Source organism: Bos mutus, chromosome 10 (assembly GCF_027580195.1).
Source record: "Bos mutus isolate GX-2022 chromosome 10, NWIPB_WYAK_1.1, whole genome shotgun sequence".
Classification (NCBI taxonomy): Eukaryota; Metazoa; Chordata; class Mammalia; order Artiodactyla; family Bovidae; genus Bos; species Bos mutus.
Window position 1 is genome coordinate 70929267 of NC_091626.1, and position 27590 is coordinate 70956856.

Genomic DNA, 27590 nt, shown 5'->3' on the forward strand with positions numbered 1-27590 from the left:
GAGGGGTTGCTTAGGGGCCTCACCTCAGACTCCTTCCGGGTTCCTGGCTCTGTTCCACTGTGATCTCCCTGAGGCCATCCTTCCAGAATTCAAAAGGCACCCAAGTTTCTCTAGGATAAGCCATTCTGAACCCATTGGCATTCAGTCTTCCAGGAGGCTGGATGCACTGGGGAGCCTGCCCCTGAGCCGCACCTCCACGTGGGCAAGGCTTAGTGTATGCCAAGCCTCCAGAAGCAGGTGTCTCTTAGGCTGTCTGGGCTGCTCTAAATAATCGACCACAGACTGGGTAGGTTGTGAACAACAGACATTTATTTCTCACAGCTCTGGAGGCTGAGAATTCCAAGATCATGGTGCTGGCAGGTGAGAGAGGTTGCAGGAGGCACCTTCTCACTGGCTTCTTACAGTGGAAGGGTCAAAAGTACTCTCTGGGTCTCTCTTTAAGGGTTCTGCCCTCAAGACCACAGCTCCTCCTCCAGGCCCCTCCTCTCAGTGCTGTCACCTTGAGTTGGGACTTCAGGCCACGGCAAGAAGGAAGCAGCAGGTGTGGAGCCGGCTGCCACAGATGTCCTAGCACCCAGGCCAGGCTGACCACCATTCCCCCTTTGCTCCACAGCCCCCAGTCTGAGCCCAGAGCTCAAAGCCAGACCCTCAGGCTTCCTGGCTGAGCGCAATGCTGAGAGGGTACCCGGCATGCCAGCTCCACTCAGGTAGGCCTCCTGGATCTGTAACTGGGCGTCCTGAGGTCCTGGGACTTAAACTATGCTGCCTGGGTGTGGGGCCACCCCCACCCACTCTCAGTAGTGACCAGAGTCTACACCTGAGGCTCCCTATCCCCACAGACTCCACAGCGGTACCCCGCCCGCCTGGCTGCAGGAGACACAAGTGTGCACCTATAGCTTCCCGCAGCCCGTGCGGCTCCCACAGACGGCTGGCCTCGCAGAGCAAACTGCAGAAGGCTCCCACCGACTGTCCTGCTCAGGCCAGATCCACAGTGAGTGAACCTGGCTTCCCTGTGCACACACCAGGAAGCCTGCCTGATGCGCGCACGCCCTCCCTCCCTCTCCAAGATGCAGCGGCCAGACCCCTCCTCCACTTTCCCCACCTCCATCCTCCCTGGTTCCCCCAGTCCAAGGACCAGCTAGCTCCCTGCAAGCAGGGAGGGGAGGAGCCTTACTGTCCCAGAGAGGCTGGGAGTCAGGATGTCACCCAGACACACGCCCACAGACCAGACACACACACACAGACATAGTGCACAGACCCCACACGAGGCCTGGTGCCTGAGACATCACTCACGTCATGACAGGGGTGGCAGCCACAATTGTGGTATCTGGATAATTACCCACTCCTGCAGGGCCTACAGGTTCCCATGTAGGATTCAGATGATGTGCTGCTGAGTCAACAGGCTTAGTCCAGGACACAGTGGCTTCTAAGTGATCAGGGCAGCCATTTCTCCTGGTCTGTGCCTCCAGTCTCATGCCCAGGGCAGACAGATGCAGTGAGCCAGATCATGGGAACCAGTCCTCCCCTATTCACCCCGTACATCCTGGTCCCTCCTGCCTCCCAGTATCCAAATCCCACATCAACATAAGGAAGAGGTGAGGTATTCCAAAGGAGGCCTGGGGCACCAGTGCTTGGAGAAGATTCCCGGGCAGCTAGGCCCTAAATTCACCCCACCTCTCTGTTCTGACAGGTCTGGGCCTCGAGGCAAAAGCAGAGCTGGCACCAAGCCTCAGGGCTACAAGCGAGGACACCCTGCTATCTGGCCGTTCAGGACCAACTTCTGGAACAGCTGGTTCCTCATCCAGGGATGGGCCCCACCGAGGTCAGAGCCTGCTCAAGTCACACCCTTAGCACTGTCTCAATGTGGCTCATCTGGTCCCACGTCTTGCCACCCCTACTGTGGGACAGGAAGCAGCCCTTCGACTGAGTCTCCGGGTGAGGAGGACAGGGGTGCTGGCTGGCATTACCTGTGAGTCATCTGGGCAGGGCCAGGGCTGCAGCAGCAAGGCCCACGCCCTCATACCCTGGCCAAGATGGCTTCCTCTCTGCTTGAAGAGCGTGAGCTTGGGTTGAACAGATGCGGCCATGAGCTCACAGCCCGCTCTGCAAGGGAAGCCCAAGCTGATCTGCCCGCTCTGCAAGGCGCCTCGGGAGAGGTTTTGTTTTCTACACCCGTCCTTACCGTGTCTAACCAAGAGGTGGAATGACCTGTCCCTTTTTGGCAGCAGCAACAGTAATCTGTCACACCTCACGTTTGTATGCATCTCTGTGATACATAAAGTGCTCTATTTCACACCCTGTACAGCTACTCAAGGTAGCAAGGAAGCAAAAGGACACAACAGGTCATGGGCTCTGTGTGCCTACACAAAGAGGGCCCACACTGCCCAGAACCTCTGAATCTCTGGCCACATCCTGGAGACCAGGCCACAGCCCCTATTTAAAATCCTCCACCTACCCCAGGGTGCCCACAGCAGGGGTGCCGGTGGATTCAATGTCTGGATAGTGCCAGGCAGTGCACCCTGGGGAGCCCCTGGGAGGGCTGGAGACCACAACTGGGCCATCCAAACCGCTAGAGGTTCCGGAAGCTGGTGATCACCCCAACTCAGTGAGCCTCAAACAGAGTCGGGGGCCGTGGGGATGGTCGCGGCCCTGTCCCGCCCATCACTCGGGCCGGCGCTGCGTGCGCTGCCTCCGCCTCTGCATGGCCTCACGCAGGGCCTCCAGCAGCCGCTCCTGGTTGTTGCAAATGTTGTACTGCGTCAGGTGGAGCAGCTTGTCCGTGTCCTCCAGGCTGTAGGTCACCTTCGAGTAGTGGTAGGGGGAGTCGGATGCAGACAGGTTCACCTCCCCAGCAGCCTGCTCCTCGGCTGTCCGTCGGACCCCTGTGGGGAGAGTGCAGCCCGGCCATGGGGGATGCCCGCTGGGGGTGGAGGATGGGTTTGGGGGACACATGGGGGGAGACACAGAGGAGGGAAGTTGTGGCTCACCGGGGGCAGAGTGGTCCCTGAAGGAGGCGTTGACCAGAGGGAAGTGCAGCACAGCAGGGATGTCAGGGCGGGCAGGGTCCGAGAAGAGGTGGCACTCTTGGGGCTGGCACTGCTCCTCAGGGCTGGGCGAGATGGGTGGGAACGGGATGCCCTGCTCCTGGCAGAACCGACCCAGAAGCTGCAGCTGCTGCAGGGTGGGCAGAAGTGGGCTCAGCAGGAGGGCCCCATGGGCTCCCAGTGTCCTCCATACTGGACTGACTATAAGTGGAGGTCTGCTAAGACACCAAGTTAGACACTAGTGGACCCAGCAGGCCAGGGAAAGGCTCTAAACGGGCAGCCCTTCTGCAGCAGCTCCTTTGGGCTCAGTGAAGCTGGGCTGCTAACAACACCCAGGTTCTGCCACTGGGAGGCAAAAATCCTTCCTGGGACCCACATAGAAACTCTAAACAAAGAGTCTCAAAGATCCAGGACCCAACAGGGGTACAGACGCAGCAAAGGAGACCCAAATAGGAAATACATTTTAAAACCTCGCCAGCTTCCTGAGCAGAGTAAGTTCCCTGGGAGGACAGTTCATAGAATTCACAGCCCTTCATTCATGTGGTGGTGCGGTCACAAAGGGAAGCTGGCCCAGAAACCGGAGTCAGGATGTCAGACCACCTGAGGGCAGGCCTAGGGTTGCCCCACCTCCCAACCCTGCCCACAGCCCACCTGGAAGGCTCCATGGAGATTGTAATCTAGCGAAAGGATGAGGTCCACATCCCGTGTGGGCGGCAGGAGGGGTGGGCAGCTGGTATTGACAAGGTACCCAACATCCAGCAAGCAAAGGTAGGGCTCTGCAGGTGTCAGCTCGTTGGGGAGGCCGTCCAGTTTGGTAGCTGGAAAGGTTGGGGAATCGGGTGGGGAAGAGCTGTCACTGGTGCTGAGGGCACCAGCCCGTCTAGCCTAATGTTGCTGCTAGGAGGAGGCTCGTCCCTCTGGCTCCTGCTCTCTGCTGCCAAAGCAGAGCCTCAACTCCCCAGGTCTCACAGATGGGCCCTGACCCCAGCATAAGGAAAGGAAGAGTGGCTCTCGCTCCAAGTAACCCAGAGAACTGAGCTCAGAGGGCGTGGGGCCAAGGGACAGGAGAGAGTGGACGTCTGATCAGGAACCCAAGGCTCAGATGGCCATGGGAAGATTTGCGAGAGCAGGGACCTTTCCAGGCAGAAAAGTGAGGATGCTGAAAATAGTCCTTGTGGAAGGAGAAGCCACGTAGGAAATTGTGGGTGGCCTGGGCAAGTGGACGCCGCGTCAGAAGGTCGGTGAAAACCTCCGCTATCCTGCCGGCCACCGTGGGAGGCTCTTCTATCTTCAGAAGGGGGACCTGCTCCTTGTCTGCAGTCAAAATGGGCAAAGGGACCCTCAGATCTTTATTCCAGCCTCTGCGGACTCACAAAATTTGAGAGTCACCCCCATGCTCCCCACAAGCTGCCTCTCCCATCCTGGTGAAAGAACCCAGGCACCTACCCAGGCTGGCCCGAGCTTGTGCCCAGCGGTCCCAGAACTGGCTGGGCTCGGATGACCAGTATAGGCTGTCCTGGAGGTTGGCTGCATACAGGTTGCTCCAGATACCTGAGCGGGAGACCCAAGAGGAAAAGAGTCCCCCACGTCACCACAACCTGACCCTTCCCACCACCCATCCAGGGCCAGGACACGACTGAGCTGAGACAGTCAACCCCACCATCTTGCCCAGGCCCATTCTCCCCAAGTCCCCAGCTTCTCCCACCTCCCAGATCCCCTCACCTTCCAGGAAGCAGATGCGGGACTCAGGAAGCTGTTTTGTCAGGCGCCCCATGAAGAACTCAGAGCCGAAGAGCTCGGAGGGGATGAAGGCACCGTACTTGGGAAAGCCGACCTCGTAGGGGGAGAACTCACACCACTCTGTGAAGAACCACACACCTCACGGTGGGGCCCGGAACCTGAGGACCCTCAGGCCCCACACACCCACCACGGGCCCCGCGTCAGGCAGCCTTGTGATCAGGAGGCTCAGCTCCGTTGCTGGCACCCCGAGTGAGGACCCACGGCCCCGGTCTCTGTCCCAAAGCCTGAGTGACTCTGGTGGGATGACAGGCTCAGCAGAGGGGGTGTAACGCCCACCTTCACACACAGGCTGAGCTGCCTCTCACTCCGCCGACTGTGAGAGCACAGGTCTTGGCTCCAGCACTACTCACCCCCAAATTCAAAGGTGGTCAGATTCTGTTCCTTGGTGTTGAGAGCACAGTAGATGGGCAGGGGGTTCTGGCCTCGACTCAGGGCCTCCCGCTGGTCTGAGAGCTTGTGGTCATGAGGCTAGGGGAAGGGAATGAGAACTTAATACCATGGTCTCCTGGGGCCTCTCCTGCCCCTACTGCCCAGAGCTGCTCCCTATCTCCACACTGTTCCCTGGCTTTGGCCACCCCACCCTGCCCTGCCCTTGCCCACACCTCGTCATGTAGCAGCGCCTCGTTGATGAGGGCCCACAGGTTGGTGAAGCAGGCCGGGTGGCCCAGGCGGGCGCGCTCAGCCAGCTCCTGCTGGTACCGCAGTAGCTGCCTGGGGGCTAGCACACCCAGCTTGCTCTTGGCCACCTGGGTCTTCAGTGACTCGATGGGCCCTGCCAGGTCCTTCTGAGACCACTCTGGATCCTCATAGAGGTTGGCCAAAGCCCTGGGAAATGCCAAAGCCGGAGGGATTGTCACTAGAACCCCACTGCACGCCTTGGGCTCTATTTTAGGGCAGCCAGAAAGACACCTTCCACGGTCCCCTGAAGCACCTTTCCAATTGGGTCAGAGAGGCCTGTGGAGTTTAATAGAACCTTACCGCTGCCCCCCTCCTGCCACAGCCCAGCTAGCCACCTGTAGGCTCCTGTACTCAAGCTCACCAGGTGGAGCCCGAGGCCCCCGTGATGTAGGAGACACAATCCAAGAGGCCAAGCGCCTTTAGGCCAGCCAGCTGCCCATACAGTGAGGTCATGGCCCGGATACCACCACCAGTGGCCATAACAGCAACCACTGGGATCTAGAAGAGAAGACAACGGGGCTCGAAGAGGCCCTAGCGAGAGGCCGGTCAAGCCACAGGAAGAGGTGGTAGCAATCCAAGGGACCACTCAGCTCACCCACAGCTCAACCTGGTCAAGATCTAATTGGGGCTCCTGAGACCAGTTCTAGTCAGACCCAAAGAGGGTCTAGTCGGAAGTGGGCTTGCAAGGGTCAGGCCTGTCTGGTTTTAAGAACTCAGAAAAAATGGACAGGTTCCAGGCTTCATCTCCACACCTAACCCCTAAGGAGTCTGATGATTACTTTTTTGAAGCCCCAGGGTCACCTCAAAAGTCTCCCACATAGCCACTCCGCTCCCTCTTTCAGGAAGAGATCATTTCCCTAGGAGCGGCCCCAGTCTGACCTGAACCTCCAAGGACTGCCCCAGGCCAGCAGGGGGCCCTGAGGCTGTACATCTCACTGGTCAGTTACCCAGAGCCCAGCCTCAACACCTGGAGCAGGCCAAGGACCAAGAACAATGAGAAGGCAGGTTAGCCCAGTGGGGAAGCTCACAGGCTCCTGGTGACTCAGGCCATGCTCTGCATTTGATGCAATCAAGCTCCTGACAACATCAAATGCAGGAGGCACAGCAGGCTTGGCACCAGTGCTGGTCTGGTGAGGGCACAACCGGTGCCAGCATCTGGGACAGCCCCCTAGTCCCACGCAGTCCCCAGACCTCATCTTCCCGCAGGTCTCTGTCCAGATGCAGGGCCTGCTGCAGGGCCTTGGCCACCACCTGCTTCCTCCTGCTCAGGAAGGCCTGCTCCTCAGCACAGGGCCCGCAGCCCAGCCGCACAGCCAGGTCCCTGGGTCTGGTGGGAAGGAAGGGACCATGAAGCAGCTCCTGGGATCATCAGAGAACGAAACTGGGCCTGCCCTGAAAAGCTCACCACCATCCTTCTCACCTCTCTTCTCCCCAACCCTCAGCCCACCTCTGGTGTCCTGACTGAAGGGTGATGTGTAGATGTGAGGGGAGAAGGCGACCCCAGACCCTGGTGGGGACATCCTTGGGGAAGCAGCGCTACAGAGCCACAGACCAGGAAAGCGGTGGGACCCAACACCATCAATCTGCTTCCACCTCAGCCCCTCTCCCTCACCCACCCAGAAACGGCTCCAGAGGGGGCAGAAATGACGTTCCCTCCTCTTCCTGGTGGGAGCTGGCCTCTCATCCTGCGGCTGGCCAGTGCGGGTGACTCCGCCCGTCTCCTGCAGCTCAGCTGAGGCCCGCCCACAACGGCTGCCCCTCAAGGGGCGTGACTGCCCTTTCTCTGGACTTCCTTGCCTGCTCTGCACCTCTAACCACTCTCCTGCCTTCCATCTGCTTTCCCAGCCAAACATTTCTCAAGTGCCTCCCAGGCACCAGGCACCAGGCTAGGTATACACCCATCTGGCTGAATCAAGAATGAGAGTAAAAAGTCAGCAAGAGCCTTCATCTGCCAAACCTCCCGCACCTCACATGCCACATGGGAGCAAACCCCTGAGCCTCTGAGAGAACTGTCAGGGGCCTGTCCCGCTAGGGGCTGCCCTGAGTCCTCTCCTCCAGGCTGAGTGCCCGGCAGCTGTCCCCTGTGACTCTCCCCGGTGCCCAGGTAGCCCCAGGCTGAGTGCCCGGCAGCTGTCCCCCGTGACTCTCCCTGGTGCCCAGGTGGCCCCAGGCCGAGTGCCCAGCAGCTGTCCCCCGTGACTCTTCCACTGCCCAGGCGGCCTCTCACCCTTCTTCATTTTTCAGCTCCACTTTCATCAGGGGCTCCTAAAAACCATGAACACTCCAGTCATGAAGATGGGCCACCCCACTCCCCTCACCCCAGCCCCATTCACACCCTATGATGGCCCGATGCACCCTTGGGCCCCAGCCATCTCCACAGGGGCCAGGCCTGAAGACCCCTCTCCCCTGGCCTGGCCCTTGTCCAGGGCGGGGGCCAAGGACAGGAGCCGCTACAGCAGGACAGGTCCTCAAGGACTGTGCCCACAATGTGCATCTGGCTTTCTTCCTCCGGTCACCAGTACCTGGGATGTAGGGAAGACGAGTCGCACCACTTGGCCAGAGGGCAGAGCCCTCAGGGGCACCTTCAGCTGCTCTTGGGGGGCATCCTGCAGGGAGGATGACGAGGACCTAAGACCCTCTACCCTTGCGTCCCAGCAGAGCCTCACAGATTGCCCTAGGAGTGACCAAGAAGCAGCAGGAAGGGGACAGGAGGCCGAGGTCACCCCACACCTCCCAGGCTGCCTGACCACCGGGGGTGCCAGGAGAAGCTGGGGGTGAAGACAGAGATGGCACCCAGTCTGAAGCGGGCATTACCTGCAGGTGAATACTCAGCTCCTGCTCCCAGCAGGCCGGCCAATGGAAGCGGAAGGAGCCAGTGCCCACGAAGGCCTCCTGTGGACCCTCACAGGACCCGGGAACCACAAGCTGAACTCTACCCTCCGACTCTGGAAGCAGGAACCAGAGCAGAGAGGCTAGGAATGTGATCTCAGCCCACAGAGGCCCCTGTCTCACCTTAAGGGGTCTGAAATGAGGGTGGGGGCATGCCCCTCCCCCTACTGAGATGGTAGTCTGGCCTAGAGCTAGGCTGGGAGGTGGGCCCCCACCGCAGCCCTCTGAGGACTGAGGGGAAAAGCCCAGTGGGGATGCATCCCTGCCCCTTGCTCCTGACCAAGAGTTGGGGGCGAAGAGTACAAGGTCCCCTCAGAAAGGGGACAACAAAGGCTGAGAGCCGGGGGGCTATCCCAGTGGGTCCCAGCAGGTCAGGGACTCACCCTGCAGGTCCCCTGCCTTCTCTAGTCGAACATGCAAGCAGGAGAGCTCCCGGGCCTGGGTGTGAAGAGAGCGCCTCAGACTGGAGCCCCTCTCTTGTAGAGACCCCACCCCGTCTCAGGACTCCGGTTCTTGCTCCTGACACCTTTTCACCTTGGCCCTGAGTGACCAAACACTTGCTTGGGGTGGGATCCTCTTGAACTGAAATCCCAGGGCCCCCCAACACCTGCACCCAACCCCCGCGGTGGGCCTGAGCTTCAGGCCAGGAGGAGGGCAAGCAGACGGTATGGTGGGGTGGTGTTCTAGACTCACCACTAGGATGCCATTGCTGAAGAGGCACTCAGCACCATCAGTCCTGGAAAGAGCCCTCAGTGACCCTCAGCAAGAACCCACATTCCCAGGTTCTCACCCCCCAAGGAGACCCAGGCTTTCCTCCTCCACCCCAGACACCTCCCAGGGAAGGGGTGTCAGCTCTGGGTGTGCTGGGCTCTGTCCTTCCCAGAAGGGATCACTCCCACCTGGGAACTGCCACACAGCCCGACTCACAGATTCTGCAGCCGAAATTCAACTTCCAGGCGTTCCTCACCCTGGAGGGAGAAAGAAGCAAGTTAGAAACAGTGAGGAGAGAGAGAGAGAGAGAGAGAGAGAGAGAGAGAGAGAGAGAGAGAGAGAGAGTGTGTGTGTGTGTGTGTGTGTGTGTGTGTGTGTGAATCCCCCACACACCTGGGTTATAGTCCCAGCAGTGAGGAGAGTTACTGTCCACCCTCCCTGGACTGCTCCAAGAACCCTGCCCTTGGCTTAGGGGCCAAGACAGAGGCGGGGACAAGACTGCCCAGTAGCTCCTGCTGACAGAGCCTCTGGGACTCCTGGATCACTCACTGGAGAAGAAAGACGTGTACCTGGTGACCCTCCGAAGCAGCCTCTCCCTGGGCCAAGGCCCTCCACAGCCCTGCACACAGCCTTACCTGAGGGCTCAGCGAGAAGCTCTCGCGCCGGGACTCCCCAGCCCTCAAGGTCCCCACGTCAAATAGCACTGACAACACGGGGTCATCCGTGGTCAGAAGGTCCTGGTCAAAGACTCTAAGATACACGATGTTCTGAAAGGGAAATAGAGTGAGGGGGCTGCAGGAAGAGGGGGTGAGGCAGGGAACAAGGGGCTGGGAGGCAACAGTGGGGGCAGCGAGCGGCGCCAGGACTGACGCCCATCCACCTTGATCTGGCTATGGATTCGGAAGTGAAAGCTCTGATTCCAGACAGGGTTTCTGCAGTTCTTGACTGTGCGCGTCTGCAGCTGGTGGCTGGAGGCCGTGGGCAGCCACAGGGTCACGTAGCAGTCAGAGGAGGTCACTGTGGGGAGAAGGCAAGGGTGACGGCCAAGAGTCCCTCCCAGCCCAGCTGCCCAGAGCCCGCATCCTTCCATCACTGCAGCCCCAGAAGACCCAGAGAATGGGGCTGGTCAGGAGGCAGGGGCCTGACCTCGACATTCCATCCACCGCCTCCTCTCTGCACCCTCAAGGAGCCTCCCACACCCAGCCTACTTGCGTCTCTCCCCAACACCCTGGGCTGGCTCTGAAGTTGCAAAACCACTGCCTCCCCAGACCCAGCACTCACCGAGGTCCTTGGAGGGCAGGCCATGGGCCTGCAGGACACGAATGGTGAGTAAGCAGGTCCCAGGCACCTTTGCCTGCAGAGGATGGAGAAACAGGCTTACGGCCAGCTGGTGGGCCCAAAAGGGAGGCTGGGATGACACCTTGAGGCCTAATCTTGAACCAAAAGGACCAGCCCTGCCCAGTCCTGGGCCCATTCTCCCCCAACCAGAGTCTGAGCCAAAAGGACTCAAACAGCTGGAGAAGCCCACCACTCCCTAAAGAAACAGCGCTAACCAGTATCTCCTGATGACACCTGCCAACACTTACACAACACTCTGCACCGGCTCCGGTCCAAGGGCTTGATGCAGCCTAACTCGATTTAATCACACAGCCATTCTGTGCGTGGGGACTACTTATTATGACCAAACCCACAAGGAAATAGAAGTGCTTGCCTGAGATCGGGGCCAGGACTAGACCAGGCTAGCTCGACTTGTGCTCTCAACCCCGACACTTCCCTTCAGTTCCCGATACAGTACCCTTACTCTTTCTACCCCACATCCCCGGCTCCCCTTTACTAAGCAGTCTCATCTTGGGTAGCAGGGGCCCCAGGGTGGCAGAGGTGGTGAGGAGGCTACAGAGGGAAGGAAAGAGGTATGGTGGGCCTCTGCCTGGACTTGGTCCCCCTAATGGAGCTGTTCCCATACTCCCCACCCCTGGCCAGAAGTTCTGGAAATGGGCTCTCCATTGGTCTAAGGACAGCAGTGATCAGCTCACCCACAGGCTGACTGGTCTTCCAGGTCCTCCAAGGACAGGCTAAAGATGATCCCCATGTGGCTCCATCCAGACCCACAACCCTGGATCTGGGGATTGGACACCCTGTGCTAATCCCTTCTTCCTCTGGCCTTCAGCCCTGCCTCAGAAGGGCCCTGATGGAGTCCAGGGGCAGAGCTGGAGAAGCTCATCCATCACTGTCAACCCTGGGGCCCCCACACCCCCAAGCAACTGAGTCAGAAGCAATGCCAGAGCAGCTGCTGCCTCTGGGGCCCCAGGATAGCAGCTGGGAGCCTGAGTTCTCAGGGCCTGAATCCACCATGCCAGGGAGCTCTGCCTGGAGCCCATCTCTAGGGCAGGAAGAACACTGAATGATCCTTCATCCCAAGACCCTACCTCTTCCCTGGCTTCTGCTCCCCACCACGGTCCAAGGCTGGCAAACAGCTGGAGAAGCCCACCACTCCCTAAAGAAACAGTGCTAACCAGGCTGCAGGAACCAGTGCCCTACTGGGTCTTACCAGAGCCATGAGGCAGCGTCCTCAGGAGGGAGTAATGGCAGTGTCTGCAAGACTGAGGACTGGCAGCTTTACCGCCCAGAGCCAGTGATGTCCCAGCGGGCCCCAAGCTCCTCCCGTTCCTCCCAGCCACCTCTGCCCCACCCAAGCCCCACGCCCACTCCTGGACCAGCCATCTGTCCAGGAAATGAGACACCTTAAACCTACACGAGCCACTGACGCCCTCCTGATGGGGGTTCAACACCCCTGAACCCCCATTCTCTCCAGCCTTGCCCCAGCCGTACTCTCCCTGCCTGGACCGTGACGAGGGCCCCTGGAGAGCTGACTGTCAGAGGCTGAGCAGGAGGCTGGAGGTGGGGTGGGGGTGCAGGAGGGACTGCTAAGGTCTGGAAAGTGGGGAGCGGGCCCCAGGGCAGCGGCAGACCTAAGAGCCATGTCCCCCATCACAGGCCTTTTCCCACCCTCCTGGTGCCAGTGTGACAGAACCACCTGGTCTTGACAGGAGCGCTGGTCGACGTGAGAGCGCCCTGGGCCAAAGCATAACCAGGCAGGGCTGTGGCTTGTTCTATGAAACAAGCCCTTCAAAGCTGCATGCCAGGGACTTCCCTGGTGGTCCGGTGGCTGAGACTCCATGCTTCCGCTGAAGGGTCACACGGTCATTCCTGGTCAGGGAACCAAGATCCTACATACTGGGCAGCCAAAACACTAAATGTGCTTGTTGTGAGAGAAACAACAGTGACCCCCAGAACCACAGACCCCACCAGCTGCCCTAGAGCTGGAGGAGAACAAACAGGTCCAGAGTGAAGCTAGGAAGAGCTTTGCGGGCTCTGAGCCCATGAGCTCCACGCCACTGTTACAGCAAAGAGCTGGGGTCGGCCTGAATGCCCCAGAGAGGCTGTGACAGCTGTGGTGGACAGAGGAGTCTTGTCCACAGGCTCCAGCCTAGACCCAGTCCTCACCTCAACTACCATCACTCCAAAATGTTCACCTGTACCTTCCAACCCTCAGCAGACCACGGAAGGCAACTGAGAGGGACTCTCAGCACACTTGAGTCATCGATGCCTTTTATTGAACACTTCCTCTGCCATCCTCACAGACAGCACCCCCAGCACCCCGTGAGGTAGCAACCATCATTATCTCCGTTTTATAGACAGGACACCACTATTGTGAGGCAGTAAGTGGCACAAGGTCATGGGTCATGGCACTGATGAGAGGTGACAGTGCCCAAGGCCCCTCCACTTCCAGAACAGGATACTGCCTCACCTGGGTGCCAGCTTCCTGGGAGCTCACACCCAGACCTGCCCAGCACCTCCTGGTCCTCCAGGCACCTCCCAAGCTTCTGGAGCTGACCCTAAGCCCGACTTGGCTGACAACCAGCACCTCTGGCTCCAAGCTGCCTCTAGAGTTGAGGGAGAGATGTGGCCTTTTCCACGGGTAGTTCTTGGTGATATTCACCAGGGCTCGGTCAGTTGAGGCCCGAGACCTTAGTGAGGGAGTCAAGCAGCTGGAAGTAACTGTACTTGAGGTCATATTCCATGTCGTACCAGAAATTCACTGTAGGGGAAAACAGAAACCGGAGCACAAGGGTCCCCCTTCTGACTTAGACTCACCACTTCCCCACCCACCCCCAGTGACCTGGGCCGCCCCTTACCAGCAATGCAGCCATGGGACTGCTGGACGTGGTGGAACCACAGGGCCGGCAGGTAGAGCATCTCACCCGCCCGCACTGTGCAGCGAAGCGCCTGGGCCTGGCAGTAACTGGGGTACCGGGCCAGATCTGGAGCCAGAGGGTCCAGGGGGATCCACGGCACCTGCAGACACGGCAGACTCCAGGGAGCAGGCCCAAACCTCCCAGGCTCCGAACTCTGTCCCTGGAGGTAAATGCCCCGGACCCTGCCCTGCTTAGCACTGGGAAGCCCAGATGAAGGGATTCTTCAGCAAAGCGCCACCTTCCCATCTCTTTGGTGCCCATTCCTCAGAGTCCAGACTCCTTGCCTCCCCTCTCCCGGGGCCCAGGAACAAGGCAGACACCTTCTCCATGGCCTCTTCATCCACCATCCTGAATGAGCCCTCTTCGGTTAGCTGATAGGTTGCCTGTGTGTACAGTTCTGAAACCAGGAGAAAGTCTGAGGATCCTCGAAAGGCCTGGGGTGTGCCCACCACTCCCTCGTGTTCCGAGTGCAGGGGCACGGGGGCCAGGGGTCCTAGTGCAGTGGAGATGCTGTGTCCCCCGCCCGCCCGGGGCTCCCCACTGCCCTCCCTCCACCACGGGGCTCCCCGGCCCCTCCCAGGCTGTATCCCCTACCATAGGGGATGAAGGGCCGGTCACTGGGTGGATGCAGCAGGAAGTGCTTCTCTCCTGAGACCACACAGTAGAGGTTCTCATAATGGTCCTTATGCACTGCCAACAGAGGGCCCAGCAGGCAGGGTTATGAGGAGCGGGCCACAGGAGGGCATAGACGACTGCGCTTGGGGCCCTGTACCCCAAGAAAGCTTATGATGTGACAGAAAAGCACGGAGTCATAGCAGGCTCAAGGGGGTGCCATGACGGGAGTCTGGCAGGCCTTCGGGCATCTCCGATCTCTGCCTGCCAGGGACTAGACACTCGCTAGGCCCTGGGCTCATCTTCACCAAGAGGGAAATTCACACAAACAGGCTTCTTGTGAGTCCACCCTGACTCAGCTGGCCTTCAGCACTTTCTAGGGACCTAGAAGAGGCAGCGTCCCCCAGGTCCAATGCCGTGGGCATCTCCACCCACCTGGAGCTGTCAGGGAAGGCCCTCTGATGGATCTGAGCCCCAGAATCCCAGAAGAAATTTTAAAGATCAGGCAGTCCAATTTCCATCCAAGGTCAGCCTTCCACTCTGCACCTCACCTTCCTCCCCACAACCTCCTCCCCTGCTCTGCACTCCCGACGCCTACACGATGTCACTGCAGCTGCCTCTCCCAGCCAGAAGTTTACAGCATCAGGCATCTTCCCTGTGGGTCAGAGGACAGAGCGCGAGTTAGGAGAGGCCAGGACGGGAGTCACCAGCAGTGATGTCGGGTGGGGAGCAGTGGGGTTCTAGTGGGAGAGCAGGGAGAGCGGGCGGAGGTGGGCAAGCATGGCGAGGGACCTCTGTCCCCTGGGGCAGGTGGAAGAGCAGCGATCTTCAGTGGTTCATCAAAACGAAGTCTAGGCCTAGGGATCTGTGGGGCCGAGAATGTGGGCTGCCATCACCAAGGGGACAGAAATAGCAAGGAGGCTGCTCCCAGCCTCCCGTCTCCTCCCCACCAGGGCCCCGCCTCCACTCACCCAGCGCCTCCGAGGCCCAGGGCACATGGGGCTCCACATCAGGCAGCAGCTGGGGCAGCTCGGTGGGCAGGTTGGAGCACTGCTTCTGCACGTAGAGAACCCCAGGGTGTTGGGCTCGGCCCTCCAGGACGTCCAGCACATGGCTCAGGGGCAGGCGGCGCTCAGCAGGCATCACAAAGCGGTCCCCTCGCACTGCATCCGCGTAGCCATCTGGGGTCACTGCCACACTCACCTCTGTGGAGCCCACAGTGGCTCTGGAGGAAGGGACAATCAGCTCAGCCCTGGAGGCCCCAAAGCACCGCCCACACCCTGCCCAGGGCAGCCCCCACCTGAGGTAGGGGAGGGACCACTTCCGGAGGGCTGGCCAGTGCTGCAGGGCATTTCGGATGATGCAGGGCCTGTTGGGGCAGACCCAGTCCCGGTAGAAGTGGAGGGGGCTGGGGGGCTCGTCCAGGTAGGGAACAGCAAGAGGCACGCTGAGCTCTGAGAGAGAGAGAGAGAGTTGGGGGAGGGGCTGACACCAACAGTACCCAGTGGCTGCCCCACTGCCCGTGTAAGAGATGCCCACTCCAGCAGGCCTCTGTGCCACCGAGCAAGGCCTAACAGTGACCAAGGGACCCTGGACAGCCAGGAATAGAAGAATGAGGAGGGAAGTTTAAGGAAGAAAGTGTAAAGCACCCATAAACACACCAGGATGTCCACAGGGCCCAACTCAAATGCTCCATGGGGCCATGTCCGGCCCTGCCCAGAGGACCCCTGGCCTTCCCACTCTGGAATAGCCAACTTCCTGGCATCCATTAGGAAAGGCAGCCAGGGAGGCAGCACTGAGAGCTCCAGAGAGAGTAGAGCTGAGGCCCCAAGGCCAACGCTGCTATGAGTGGGCCAAGGATCTCTGGGAAGCACCTAAAATGTGCTCAGTCCTTGCCTTGGCATCATGGAGGGATGATCCGAGCACCATCTCAAGAAGCTTACAACCTAACTGGGGAGACAAGCTGCTGCATGAAACCACTAGAGGAAAAGTAAGGGCTGAACTGTCTGTTGTCTTACCGAACAGCATCACCAACCTCAGACAACCAAGACTGCCGTGTGCGTGTGGGCAGACTGCGGTGCGCCAGCTGCACAGGTATCAGTAATGGCTCTCCGTCATCCTTAACAAAAACCTCTTCTGACTCTTCCGTCTCCCTCACTCCTGGCATCCTATTGATCATCTCTACCTGCCATTGATTCTACTACCTATGTCTCTCAAGCCACACCACACACCCCTTTCCTCTGCTGGCATCCACAAAGTTAGCTCATTTGGGTCCTCAAAGGTCACTTTGATGAGGCTTTCCTCCCTGGCCACTATTTTTAAAATTGTAACCTGCCCTCAATATCCTTATACCCCTGTTTTTTTTTTATTATTTCTATCATTTATCACCACCTTACACACTATGTATTTTACTTATCCCAACTATTTATCAGTTTTTCTTGCTAGAATATTTGCTCCATGAAGACATGGATGCTTGTCTTATTCACTGATGTATCCCCAGTACCTGGAATAGTACCTGGCTCACAGTAGGTGCTCAGTAAGTATCTGCTTAATGGTTGAATGTAAGTCTCCAACATCTTCTAGCTGGATGATTGCTGCAGTGAACTAACTGGTTTCCTTGGCTGAATTCCACTCCTTCTCAAAAATATCCCTCATCCAGGCCCCCGTCATCATCCTAAAATACAATCTCATCTTGTCACACCCTGGTAAAAAGTCCTTTGATGGCTAACCACTACTCCTGATGAAACATAGTCGGCCTTGGCACATATTCAAGGTGCTCTGTGGTGACATCCAACCTACTTTTCCAGTCTGGCTTCCTTCTGTCTGGGGCCTGCCTCTCAGCACACACTCTACTCAGGGGGTGCCCAACTTTGTTTTTGCTGCTCACACAGGAATGCCTTCCTCCTGGCTTTTACACAGAGCGTGAGGCTTCGCTGTGTCATTTTCATCCCTGCGGTCTAGCCTGAATGTCTTCATCCCCAGTGGGTGGTTACAACACACACTCCCAACAGCCACTGCACTCATTTTCACCTCTGGGCTCATGGTCTCTCTCACGACCGCCTCTCCACACCGGTCATCTGGGCCTTGCAAACAGCTGGAAAGTGAAATGGTGTTAGATCAAAAATGGAAACTGAGTGGGAAGACTCTGGGGGACCCAGGAAAACTTGAAAAGGAAGTGTGCTTACTCCACTGGCTTGAAAAGCAAGATGGAACGTGCCAGGCAGATATGGGGACAAGAGGGAGGAATCTGGCAATGGTTTCCCCAGTCACACCAGCCCATCCAAGCAGTCACCTTGTAGGGCTCAATAAATCTCCCTGTTCTGTTCTGAAGTATGGTTGACTTACATAGCCACTTGTGTTATTTATTTTCCAGCCATGCCATGTGGCATGAGGGATTCTATTTCCCCAACCAGGGACTGAACCCATGCCCCCTGCACTTGGAGCCCTCTTATTAACCACTGGACCACCAGCGAAGTCCCAATAAATCTCCCTATTATTCTCACTAGAATTCTTCAATTATGTGGAAACTACTTTTTTTTTTTTTTAACCCTTTGTATTTCCTGCAATTATTTCAGTTACACTTTTTCTCCTTTTAGAGTTCCTTTAAAGAATGGCCACTATTCTCTCCTGAGGCTTCAAAGGGAGAATTTCATAAAGGACCCAAACAATTCCTTTGGTCTGACAATTCTTCTGCTAGGAATTTAACCAACAAAAGCATACATGTGCACAAAGACTCTGCTCCAGCCACACCGGCCTCCTCACTGATCCTTGGACACACCTGGCGTGCTCCCACCTTACAGCATGTGACCCGCACGCCCTTGCCTAGAACTCTCTTCTCTCAGAGGTCTCCTCGCGCACCCACTCCCCTCCTTCTTCAAACCAGTGCTCAAATGTCGCCTTGTCAGAGGCCCACCCTGACCTTCTCATTTCAACGTGTAACCTGCCCCACTGCCACATCCTGAGTCTCCTCACTCTGCTTTACTTTTTTACCCCACGCCACTTATCTTCTAACCCATTTTTTCCCTACTGTATGGTTTATTCATCTAGTGTGCCTACAGTTAACTGTCTCCTCACTTAAAATGTAAGCTCTATGAGGGCAGAGATCTGTTTTAGTGATGTATCCTAAACACACTGAACAGAGTCTGGCACACTGCAGTGCTTACTAAATATTTGTTAAATACTCAAAGTATTGATTGCAGTATTAAAAACAAAGGGTTGAAAATAACCTAAATGCCTACCAAGAGGGGGTTAATTAAGCAAATTACAGCATTAGTACACAGATGTGGAAAAGACTGAAGATGATTGAGATGGACCTAGAAGATTTACGGAACCAGAAGAGTGTGCTTAACAAGCTACCATTTGTATAAAAAGGGAGATATCCAGTCATAGGTGTGTGTGTGGATATTAATAAGAGTACTGCTGGAAGGAAGCAACCTGGAATGGGAAGGAAGGACATTTACTTTACATAAGTCTTCTGGTTTTTAAACAACGTGCCCATGTTACTATTCAGTGATAAGACATTGCTTAAAAATAGAGAAAAGGGAGAGAATGAGAGGAAAAAAATAAAAACCAAGCAAGGGATCTCTAGAACAGCCGCCTCCAATCATCCTGAAATTCTGCAGCGCTCCTGGCTTGGAGGCGTCTCCTCCTGAAGGAAGCGATCCAGCAGGGGTTCACAGAGGAAAAAACTTCAAAGACTTCACAACAGAGAAAGGTGGAAAAGGCAACAACAGAAAGCCCGTTACTCTGTGCGGGCTGACGGTGAGAAACAGAACAGCGCGAGTCAACACTGGACCGGGCCTTGGGAATAGGTGAAGAGGCACCCCAGGAAGCCACGAAGCCGTGGGAACACGGGAGGAGGGGTGAGGAGGACCCACCCAGGGGGCTGAGGGGGCGGGGTTGCGGAAGAAGATTGATTACAGGGGCGATCCATGTGCACGAGGTTCCAAGCTCCCTGAAGACAAGAAAAAGGGTGCACCCTGGTATCAGCGGCCCAGGAAGGACCAGGGCGCACCCGGCTCTGGAACCCTGTTCCCGGCAAGCCCAAGGCCCCTCCCGCGTCTTGAAGTTGTTTGGCAGTCCACAAGCCAGCCCACTCACCCCTTGCCGCAGCCGGGAATTCTCGTAACTCCCTCCGTACAGCGTCCAAAGCCGCCTCCGCCATGACGCCGCCGCCGCCCCGAGGCCCCGCCCCGCCCCGCCTTCCTCAAGACTCCGCCCCAGCCCCGAGACCCCGCCCTCCCCTGCGGCCTCACGCCTGAGCTCTGGCTGCGTCCCCGAGGCCGCCCCGCGGCTGCAGTCGGAGCCGCCAATTGCCCCACCCCCACGCCACCACAGATTCTGTTACCCGCCCCACTCGCTGACAACCCAGAGTTAGCAAATGATTGTGTTTATTGATGAGTTCATACATCAATACAAACGGACATGTTAAAAACAGCCTCTGCCCTGTGAGACCTGGGGTGTAGGGGAAGCGCCATGGCCTGGGCAAAGTATAAAAGTTATAAATAAGGGGCTTTCAAAACTGGGTCAGGGCAGATCTGAACGGGGGCGGCATTTGCCGGTGGCCTCAGACATGCAGAAGGGGACGGACGCCGACCACAACATCCCCCCACGCTGGGCGGGGGTAGGGGTTGGGGGTTGGTAATCAAAAGGGTGGCCACCTTCCCACAGGAGGAGTGTCGCTCCGTCCTCGTGGGGGATAGACTGGCTGAGGGTGGCCAGGAACCCAGCCCAGAGGGCCAGGCCTGAGCCCCACTTGCAGTGGACTGCAGCTGGTGTGCTGGTCAGGGGTACATAGGGAGCGGATTTCTAACAATGACAAGGACAGCTGCGGCTTCTTGCGGTCCACACTCAGCTCTGAGAGTTCCTGGGCCAGGATTTCTTGGCAGCTTGGCCATGCAGGTGGTAGCAGTAGAGAAGAGTGAGGGTGAAATAGGGTTCACCTGTTCAGGTGACTAATGCAAGCAGAGCTAAGCATCCTTGAGAATCCAACTTGAAGCCTCCACCCAGAGAGCCAGCAGAACCCATAGGGACACAGCTTTCCAGCCTGGAGCTGAAGCAGAGCTGCCCTGACTTACCTGAGGCAGAGGAAGCAGCAGGGCCTAGAGACACGTTCTTCACCCCAACTCTTCCACAGCTGCTTCTGTACTTGGTCCTACTCTACTTGCCCATTGTGCCCTGGCTCCTTCCCCTCACCCCTAACACTACCCTCCTAACTCTATCCCCTCACCTCTATCACTTACCTGGCCCACCTACCACCTTTCCAGTGTGTCTCTTGGCCCCTGCTGCAGCCCCATAGGCCTCCCTCTCTTCAGCCTCCAGCATCCAGCACACCTGGTGCCCAGCAATGCCCTTGAGGAGGCTCCTTCTACCCAAAACAGATACCCTGGGCCATTACACATCAGCTAGGCTGTGAAAACCAAGAATCCAGAATCCAGGCTTAATGTATTCCATCCCTTTTCATATTCTTAATAGGAGCCAGGGTGATGAAGCCAGGGCAGGATGTGAAAAGAAAGCAGGCACACATCAGCCAGCCGAGTGGTCTAGCGGTGAGCACTCAAATGTGTGTGTGTGTGTGTGTGTGTGTGTGTGTGTGTGTGTGTGTGTGTGTATGCGCGGCGCGCGCGTGTGTGTGTGTGTGTGCATGTGTGCATTTGTGTAGGTTTCTTCTGTGGCCAAGGTCCTTAGAAGGTGGGCCGGCGCCCTGTAAACTACGAGGGAAGTTCCAACACAGGCTTCTGACTGAGCATCACTCAGGATGCAGAGAGAAGGTGGCCTCGACTTCAGCAGCCTGTTGGGGACCAGGGCTGAAGAACAGGGAAGGCCAAGGGGCTGAGGAAAGGAGGCCAGGGCTTGATGTTTGCCCAGCAGAGGGCTTTACTGTCCTGCAGCAACATCCCACAGCTGGCTCCACAAGTTCCAGCCAGGAGAGAAAGGGGGCACAGGAAGAGACAATGCTAGGGCCCCCCTGGAGGGGGGAATGGGAGTGGAATGTGGGGGCTCAGGCCTTGACACCAACTCAAGCCTCCTGATGGCTGGGAGAGCTCCAGAGGGCCAGAGGGCTCTGCCTTTCTGAACTGCCAGCAAGTGGGGAAAACAGACAACCCCCACTCTGGCAACCAAGGGAGTAAGCTGGTGTGGGAGGGGGCATGGAGGTAGAGGTGAAGTTCCACCATTGGCCAGAGGGCAAGGACACCAGATCACCTCTCACCTCTACCCCTTGGATACCCTGTGTGTGCTCCACCCCAGGGAGCTGATCCCTGCAGTAATTTCAAATGGCTTCTAAGAAGGGAGGGCAGGCCTTTCTGGACTTGCCCCAGGTGGGGCAGGCTGCCCTCCGACTCCTCACAGCACCAAGATGACAAAGACCAAGATCTGCCCCTGTGTGAGCCACCAGATGGCTGTGGAGGCAGGAGTTCCAAGAGAGTGAGGCAACAGTCAGGGAAATAAATTAATAAATACAGGGGTCCTGTGAGGAACAGCTGCGAAAGCCATGGCCCCTCTGAGCATGGATCCCTGCTCTCCACTCCAAGCATCCTTGCAGGTTTTGGTGAGTGGAGGAGAGATGCAGTTTGGAAGGGGGGGAGCATTCACTGGGGACAGGCTTCTGGAACTCAGAGTCTGCGTTCCATGCGCCGCTCCACAGCTCGAAGCAGCAGCTCTGAGTATTGCTCCAGCAGGGCCTGTGTCTGCTCGGCCCCCACAGCCCCAGGGCTCCCGCCAGGGCTGGCCAACACTGCCCCAGCCAGGGCCTCCAGCTCCTGCCGCACTGAAGAGAAGGTGCTTCTGAGGAGCTGGGTGATGCGACTTTGTTCCACCGAGGGTGTCTTGCAGCTGGCCACCTGCAACGGGACCCCTGAAGTAAGCTGGAGGAACAGTAGAGGGGATTGTCAACAGATGAAGAAAGGGGAGGGGCCCCGACTGGGTCTAGCCTGCCCCCAAGAAGGGACTGCATGCCCTGCTGGGTGTGGCCAGGAGTTCCGCATGCCAAGATCAGCAAGTATGACCAGAGGCTAGGGGATGGAGGCAGACCCTGGGGGTAACCATCAGATGTGGCACCATCTACATCTTGTTAGTAATTCCTCTTTCAAACCTCAGCCCCTGTGGGACTGTCCCCTATGTTCAGTGGCCAAATCATTTCTGAATCTGAAACGGGATACTATTAATAATTATACTTGGACAACAGGCATAAGCTAGATGGTCCTAAGCAAACTAGGACATGAGAGCTCTCTACACCATCCCCTCCTGTCTGAGGATGTCTCCTCCAGCTGTTACCCAGAAACGACTGATACGTACTCAAGTTCAAAAGGCCTGGCCTGGTTCCTAACCCATTCGCCTACTCAGAGTTCTTAACTGTTCCACCCACTTGTCAGTGGAAGAGCCTTAGCATTACGTGCTAGATACTTAACCAGCACTCCTGACATGCTCTGTCTTCCTGTTGGGCAGACGGGGAGAGGGGGCGGGGGGTACCCAACACATACCAAGTGGTAGAGCTGCACGGCCTGGCGCACACTGCCCTGGAGCTCAGCCACGAGCTGCTCGCACTGCTCCAGGCTCACTGCTGGTTCTGGAAGGGACAGACACAGCTCAGCAAGGCCCAGAAGAGTTGTCCTTTCCAGCCTGCCCACCCAGGGGCCGCTCAGAGCAAGAGAGGCCTACCCCAACCCAACCCCCCACCCTGTCTAGCACCACATGCCCTGAGTCCCTTCCTCTGGCCTCCTTCCTTCTCAACACTCTCCCAATGCCACACAGGAAACATGGTCCAGAGGAGAGGGCCAGCTCCAGCCCCAGGGGCTAGAGGGCAATGAAGGGGAAGTGGGTTATAGAGAGGCCATAAAGGTTAGCCGGAGTGTCTCACCATCAGGGGTGTGACTTACGAACCGAAACAGGAGCAGACAGGACGAGAAACACCAGAGGCTGGGCCCATAGAAATGAGATGGAGCCAGAGAGCGGCCGACAAGACGGGAGACAGAGGATGGGGCGGGAGATGAGAGCTGGGGAGCGGTGCACACCTGAGTCCCGGCTCAGGGCTGCCCCTGGCCTGGCACATTCCACAGGGCTGGGAGTCTTCTCAAGGGGTGGTGGCTGCAAGTTTGCAGGGCCTCGGAGGAGGCTGCTGGCCGGCAGCTGCTGGGCACAGGGGCTGTTGGGGCCAGGCTGAGCCTGGCACTCTGTCCTAGGCTTAGGAGTGGCACCCTCCCCTGAACAGGCCCGCCTCTCAGCTGTACTGTGAGTCTTTCCTAGCCCCACTGGGCAGCCAGGCTGTTCTGCCTCACCAGGGGCCCGGCCCTTGGTAGCAGGTGAGAAGGTGGCCAAGGTGGGACGATCAGGCAGTGGCTTCGGGATATCCAGGACCAGGTGAGCCCGGCTGGGCAGGGCCAGCTTGTTGAGTGGTGAGATGCGGACGGGGGCAGGAGCTTGATGTTCAGCAGCCAGACCCAGGTTTTCCCCAACAGAGATGCTGCGGGCAATCTTGGCCATGGAACTGGTGGTGGGGCTCTGGTACGAGTGGGGCCGAGACAGACGGCGATCAGCTTTGGGCAAGGGGCACAGGCACCCCTGGGCTTCCATCTCCTGTGAGAGCAACAGGCCTGGTGGAGGGGCCTCATCTGCAGAGGAGACAGACACACACACGGGTCAGGGGGTGAGGAAGACGTTCCGGGCGCTAAGGCTCAGCTCCCTAGGAGCTGCTGCGCCCTTACACACTCACTAACGGACACCGACTGGCAAGCCCAGTGACACGTCAGGGCTCCATGAGGCCACCTTCCTCGAGCGTGCCCATGGGCTCCACACACCCAACCCCTGGAGCCGAGCCCCCTGGGTGCCTCACCCTGTGGTACCAGACTCTGCACCGACTGGGCTTTCTGGAGTCCACCTGTGGGGCCGGCTGCCGCCACTCTCTTGGGGGACCAGCCACTGTCCGGGCTAAGACGGCGTCGCGGCAGTAACACAGGAACTGTCTGCTGGGGGCCAGGGTTTCCAGGGGAAGGCTCCGCCTCTGGGGGTGCTCCTGGAGGATTGGCACCACTGCCTCTCGGCTGCTCACCAGAAGCCTGCAGCCCCTGGGCCAGTCTCGACGTCACTGCCAGGCTTGAGGAAGATGGGGACGGTTCCCTAGGGAGGAAATGTGGAAGAAGGCCCAGAAAAGGCTCAGGGCTGCTCCCTGACAAGACAGGGAGAAGGTCTCACAGCACTGAGGGGGGCTGGGAGAGAAGGGCAGGCACCAAGTCAGCCAGGACAAAGCTGGAGGGCGCAGTACTGCTGGGCAAGTAAGACTGAGCCTTGGAGAGGAGACGGCTCAGGCCGCCCTGGAGCAGGACAGGCCCTACTGGGAGCACTGCGAGGTCAGGAGAGCTTGGGCTCCTTGTAGGAAAGCAAGGTGCTGTGGGGAGAGTACCTGAGTGGGGGGCTCTGCACTTGCAACAGGAATCGGGAAGAGATGCTCCGAGATTCTGTCCGCTCTGGTACCCGAACTGGGCCCCCTGCCAGGGTGACAGAAACCATGACTTGAAGCAGGCCCTGGCTCCAGACTCTGCCTCCCCTAAAAGGCCACCCCAGGCATGGCCTGCCTTTGGACCCTCCCTCTCTGCTGGGCAAGGAGAAAAGAAGGGAGGATTGCAATGACCAATCTGACCACACCTGGAGCAGCCCCATTGGCCAGAGTCTCAAAGTGCTGTTTTAGAAACTGCTCCTGGTCCGGGGTATGGGGGCTGCCCTCCTGCACCTCATAGGGACCAGTGCCCCCCTCGTCTTCCTCTTCCTCCTCATCACCCTCGGCTGGCTCTTCAAGGTCTGAGGAAATGCCATCCACACTCAGGGGCTCCGTGCTCTCAGAGTCTGGATGTGGAGGAGGGGGAGAGAAGCATCACGCTGCACCCGTCTGTCGCCGGAGCCTCCACTCCTACCGGTGTGCTCCTGGCCCTCCCTGGGGCTGCAGCCTCACCTTCATTGGGGTGCTCAGGGCTGGAAAGGCGGCTGCTGCTGAAGTCCACAGAGCATGCACTATCAGGGCTATGCTTCTCTGAGCCCCTGCCGTCTGCATACACTCTTCCCAGGGTCCCTCGGCTTGGTGCCTGCACCTGGAACTCACTGCCAGAGAGGCCAGCAGGGGAAAGAAGAGGCGGTGAGCAGTGGTGAGCAGCAGCCCCATGGACTCCTGCCTTCCTCCTGCCCTATGAGCAGGACTGGAGATGAGGCAGGGGTGCAATGGTGGGCAAGCCGAGTGCCTGGAGCCAGCCCCCAACCCAAGTACAGAATACTGGGAGGGAAGGAAAGATGTGAGAGAGGGGTATGCATGGCCCCAGAAGTCTGCGGGACCCTTGCCTGGTATCCAGGGTGGGGCTGTCACCCGGCTCCGGGTAGACAATACCATCTTCGATGGGTGCAGGCTCCAGATCTTGGGCAAAGAGCCCTTCCTCTTGGGACAACAATCGGATGATGTGGGGGCAGGAACAGGGTTGGGAAGCCTGAGGTCGGGGGAGCTTTTCATTCTGGAAACACACAGAGTGGCATCGCTGGGGTTGCTGATGTGAGCAAGGGTCCGGGAGAGGAGGTGCAGGGGAGCAAGGAGGATTCAGTGGGCACCAACTTTGAGGGAATCTGATTCTGAGAGCAGATAGCAAAAAGCCAGGCTGGGTTCCAACCAGTGTTCTTTAGCCTCAGGAAGAACCACGTTAGCACTCTGGGCTGCCAACGTCCAGCCACTACTTCATATCATGAGCCCTCCAGGGAACCCCACCCAGGACAAAGGCAACCCCTTGCCTTTCCACCCAAGGGGAAAAGTGAGGCACAGCCTCACCAGCCCACCTGACTCTGCAGGTCAGGTTACCCATGCCCCACGGGGGCAGAGCAACCACCGCGGGATGAACGCTCAGGCACCGCTGTCAGCCCAAGGCTGGCTCAGCCAGCCTGGAGATCTCTAGGCTGCGGGGGGAAAGCAGGCTCACCTTGCTCACGCTTGAGGTTTCAGGGGCCTGCTGACTGTGCTTCCCAGGACCTGAAGGGGTCATGGCCGGACAGTCCTGGTGAGGACCCCGAGGACCTGGGGCCAGTGTCTCCAGCTGCCTCAGGTCCAGCATAGAGCGAACACTCAGCTCCACACCGGGCTGAGCCCAGCGCCCCCTTCTTCTGGGTCCTTGGTTGGTGGCAGGAGCTGGGTCCAGGAACTCCTCCGTCTCCTGTGCCTGGTATGGGGTGGGGTGGGAGAGGAGTAACAGTCACACGATAGAGTCAGCAGACACTCACGCGCCACCTAGTGTGTGCCAGGCACTTTACATGTATTAGCTCATTTAATTCTCACAACCACCTTAAGAGGTAGGTACTGAAGGGAAAGTGAAGCATACAGGGCTTCGGGAACTGGTCCAAGTTCCACAGGCAGCCTGCCTGCAGGTTCCAGCGCAGGCAGCCTGGCTCCGGAGCTCATGCTCTCAGCTATTCTCCGTGTGCTGTCCTAGAGGACCTTCCAGTCTCAGTCTTCACCAGTGTCATGGACACCTCAGACCTGGGAGTCTCTAAAAGGCCCCCGCTCAGAGGACAGCCCCAGGTCCATACACAGCACCAAGGACAAACCAAGAGTCCAGGCTTGAGGCCCAGGGCCTGGTCAGAAGGCGCCAGACCCCACACCACCATCATCCCATGAAGCTGCTGCTGACAGTGAAAGGTACTGATGCTTGAAATCCTGACGTGGAACAAGGGAGGGCTGAGCCGCCTCTGAAAGCCTCTCTCCTCCTGGTCACCCGCAAGTCACTGTTCAGTTACTGGTCCTCTTAAGGCCTTTGCCCCTAACTATTCTGGAAGTTCTGAGCTTACCTCCTAACCTTCTTTAGCACTAAAGTTTCTCCAGATTTCATTCTTTGGCCCTTTGACTTTCTTGAAATTTCCTTCTAACTGTTCAGCTCTGACCCTTTTCTACTCCCCACGTCCAACGGTTCTTTGCTCACATCTGCTCCCAGGGCCCCAGGTGGCTGAACAAGTGGAGTGCTGCCCCTAGTGGTGGCTGACCCGGGTAGGCCATCTCCCCTGGCCTCACCTGGTGGGCTTCACCCCTCACCTGGAACCACCCCAGGAGCTTCCTTGAACACAGGGGGCGGCACCTGGGCAGATCCGATGCCCAGATGCCTCGCCAGGTGTAGAGAGCCCTGCTTCCACCATCTTGCAACCCTTGTAACCTTGGAAGAACATTTTAACGATGGTGACTCACCCGACTCATCTCCCAGTGGGACAGGCTTCGGGGCAGGGCTGGGCTGGGCACTGAGGCTGGACAGAGACAAACAGTCAGAGAGCACGGCTCCCGCCCACTCACTCTGAAGCGCCAGCCCCCACCCTTCAAAGCCTCAACCCCCTGCTCTCACCCCCCAGTCCCGCTGAGGGTGCATCCAGGCCCTGCCCGGCCTGTGCCTGTCTGGCCCACTGCAGGCTCGCACAGACCTGGCTCTTTCTTGGCACCCCTGGAAAGGACAGGCAGCGCTGGGAGCTCCTCCTCTTCCGTGCCCTCGTCTTCTCCCTCCTTGTCGCTGTCTGAGGAGAGAGCTGGTCCGGGAGATAGCATCGAGGGGGCCTCGTGCCTGCATCCAAGACAAGCAAGGTGACGGGGAGAGGAGAC

At 58.1% G+C, this 27590-nt stretch overlaps 4 protein-coding genes across 9 annotated transcripts in view; 1 reads left to right on the forward strand and 3 right to left on the reverse strand.

Moving 5' to 3' along the window:
• The window catches only part of SPTBN5 (spectrin beta, non-erythrocytic 5), a 49405-nt gene extending 47554 nt beyond the window's left edge, over positions 1-1851 (forward strand). The window contains 3 exon segments of the mRNA XM_070378561.1: positions 614-707; positions 840-991; positions 1691-1851. Of these exon segments, the coding sequence (XP_070234662.1) occupies positions 614-707; positions 840-991; positions 1691-1851 (407 nt within the window).
• Positions 292-13457, reverse strand: PLA2G4B (phospholipase A2 group IVB). 3 transcript variants are annotated; one of them, XM_070378171.1, is made up of 21 exons: positions 13319-13457; positions 13048-13221; positions 10404-10476; positions 10003-10139; positions 9758-9889; positions 9339-9379; positions 9105-9147; positions 8795-8849; positions 8337-8467; positions 8045-8128; positions 7750-7787; positions 6714-6849; positions 5884-6020; positions 5447-5669; positions 5195-5312; positions 4767-4904; positions 4491-4595; positions 4179-4358; positions 3696-3862; positions 2988-3174; positions 292-2882 (listed from the first exon to the last, which is right to left on the reverse strand). In XM_070378171.1, the coding sequence occupies exons 2-21, from the start codon at positions 13195-13197 to the stop codon at positions 2662-2664; spliced, it is 2496 nt and encodes an 831-aa protein (XP_070234272.1). In that variant the 5' UTR covers positions 13198-13221; positions 13319-13457; the 3' UTR covers positions 292-2661. The 3 variants fall into 3 exon arrangements, with proteins under 3 accessions (XP_070234272.1, XP_070234271.1, XP_070234273.1); XM_070378170.1 differs by having other exon boundaries at positions 12931-13221; XM_070378172.1 differs by lacking the exon at positions 4179-4358 and having other exon boundaries at positions 12931-13221.
• On the reverse strand, positions 13340-19195 carry JMJD7 (jumonji domain containing 7). 2 transcript variants are annotated; one of them, XM_070378173.1, is made up of 7 exons: positions 19091-19195; positions 15291-15444; positions 14962-15215; positions 14542-14645; positions 13973-14068; positions 13699-13775; positions 13340-13478 (listed from the first exon to the last, which is right to left on the reverse strand). In XM_070378173.1, exons 1-6 carry the CDS (start codon positions 19152-19154, stop codon positions 13746-13748), a joined length of 702 nt encoding a protein of 233 aa, XP_070234274.1. In that variant the 5' UTR covers positions 19155-19195; the 3' UTR covers positions 13340-13478; positions 13699-13745. The 2 variants fall into 2 exon arrangements, with proteins under 2 accessions (XP_070234274.1, XP_070234275.1); XM_070378174.1 differs by lacking the exons at positions 13340-13478; positions 13699-13775; positions 13973-14068; positions 14542-14645 and adding an exon at positions 14674-14855.
• A 174-nt stretch (positions 19196-19369) lies between these two features.
• Positions 19370-27590, reverse strand: part of MAPKBP1 (mitogen-activated protein kinase binding protein 1) — a 54967-nt gene continuing 46746 nt past the window's right edge. The window contains exons 21-31 of one of the 3 annotated variants that reach the window (XM_070378195.1): positions 27416-27552; positions 27189-27244; positions 25936-26172; positions 25313-25479; positions 24933-25078; positions 24629-24781; positions 24387-24471; positions 23820-24103; positions 23002-23598; positions 22471-22556; positions 19370-21855 (exon numbers count right to left, since the gene is read on the reverse strand). In XM_070378195.1, coding sequence (XP_070234296.1) covers positions 21604-21855; positions 22471-22556; positions 23002-23598; positions 23820-24103; positions 24387-24471; positions 24629-24781; positions 24933-25078; positions 25313-25479; positions 25936-26172; positions 27189-27244; positions 27416-27552 — 2200 coding nt within the window. In that variant the 3' untranslated portion in view covers positions 19370-21603. Of the gene's footprint in view, positions 21856-22470; positions 22557-23001; positions 23599-23819; positions 24104-24386; positions 24472-24628; positions 24827-24932; positions 25079-25312; positions 25480-25935; positions 26173-27188; positions 27245-27415; positions 27553-27590 lie in introns of all 3 variants that reach the window. The other 2 variants (XM_014480887.2, XM_070378194.1) reach the window with 2 other exon arrangements.

What these genes read in the sequence shown, in the direction of transcription:
- PLA2G4B (XM_070378170.1), bottom strand. Translation starts at nt 13,197, where the DNA reads ATGACCTCAAGTACAGTTACTTCCAGCTGCTTGACTCCCTCACTAAGG. An exon ending in AGCTGAGTATTCACCTGCAG is followed by an intron (nt 8,129 to 8,336) that starts GTAATGCCCGCT and finishes TCCTCCCTGCAG; the next exon opens with GATGCCCCCCAAGAGCAGCT. An exon ending in ACAAGCTCGGGCCAGCCTGG is followed by an intron (nt 4,359 to 4,490) that starts GTAGGTGCCTGG and finishes TTTTGACTGCAG; the next exon opens with ACAAGGAGCAGGTCCCCCTT.
- JMJD7 (XM_070378173.1), bottom strand. Translation starts at nt 19,154, where the DNA reads ATGGCGGAGGCGGCTTTGGACGCTGTACGGAGGGAGTTACGAGAATTC. An exon ending in AGGAGGTTGTGGGGAGGAAG is followed by an intron (nt 14,069 to 14,541) that starts GTGAGGTGCAGA and finishes CTCTGTTGGCAG; the next exon opens with TGCATAAGGACCATTATGAG. An exon ending in CCGGCCCTTCATCCCCTATG is followed by an intron (nt 13,776 to 13,972) that starts GTAGGGGATACA and finishes TCCTGGTTTCAG; the next exon opens with AACTGTACACACAGGCAACC.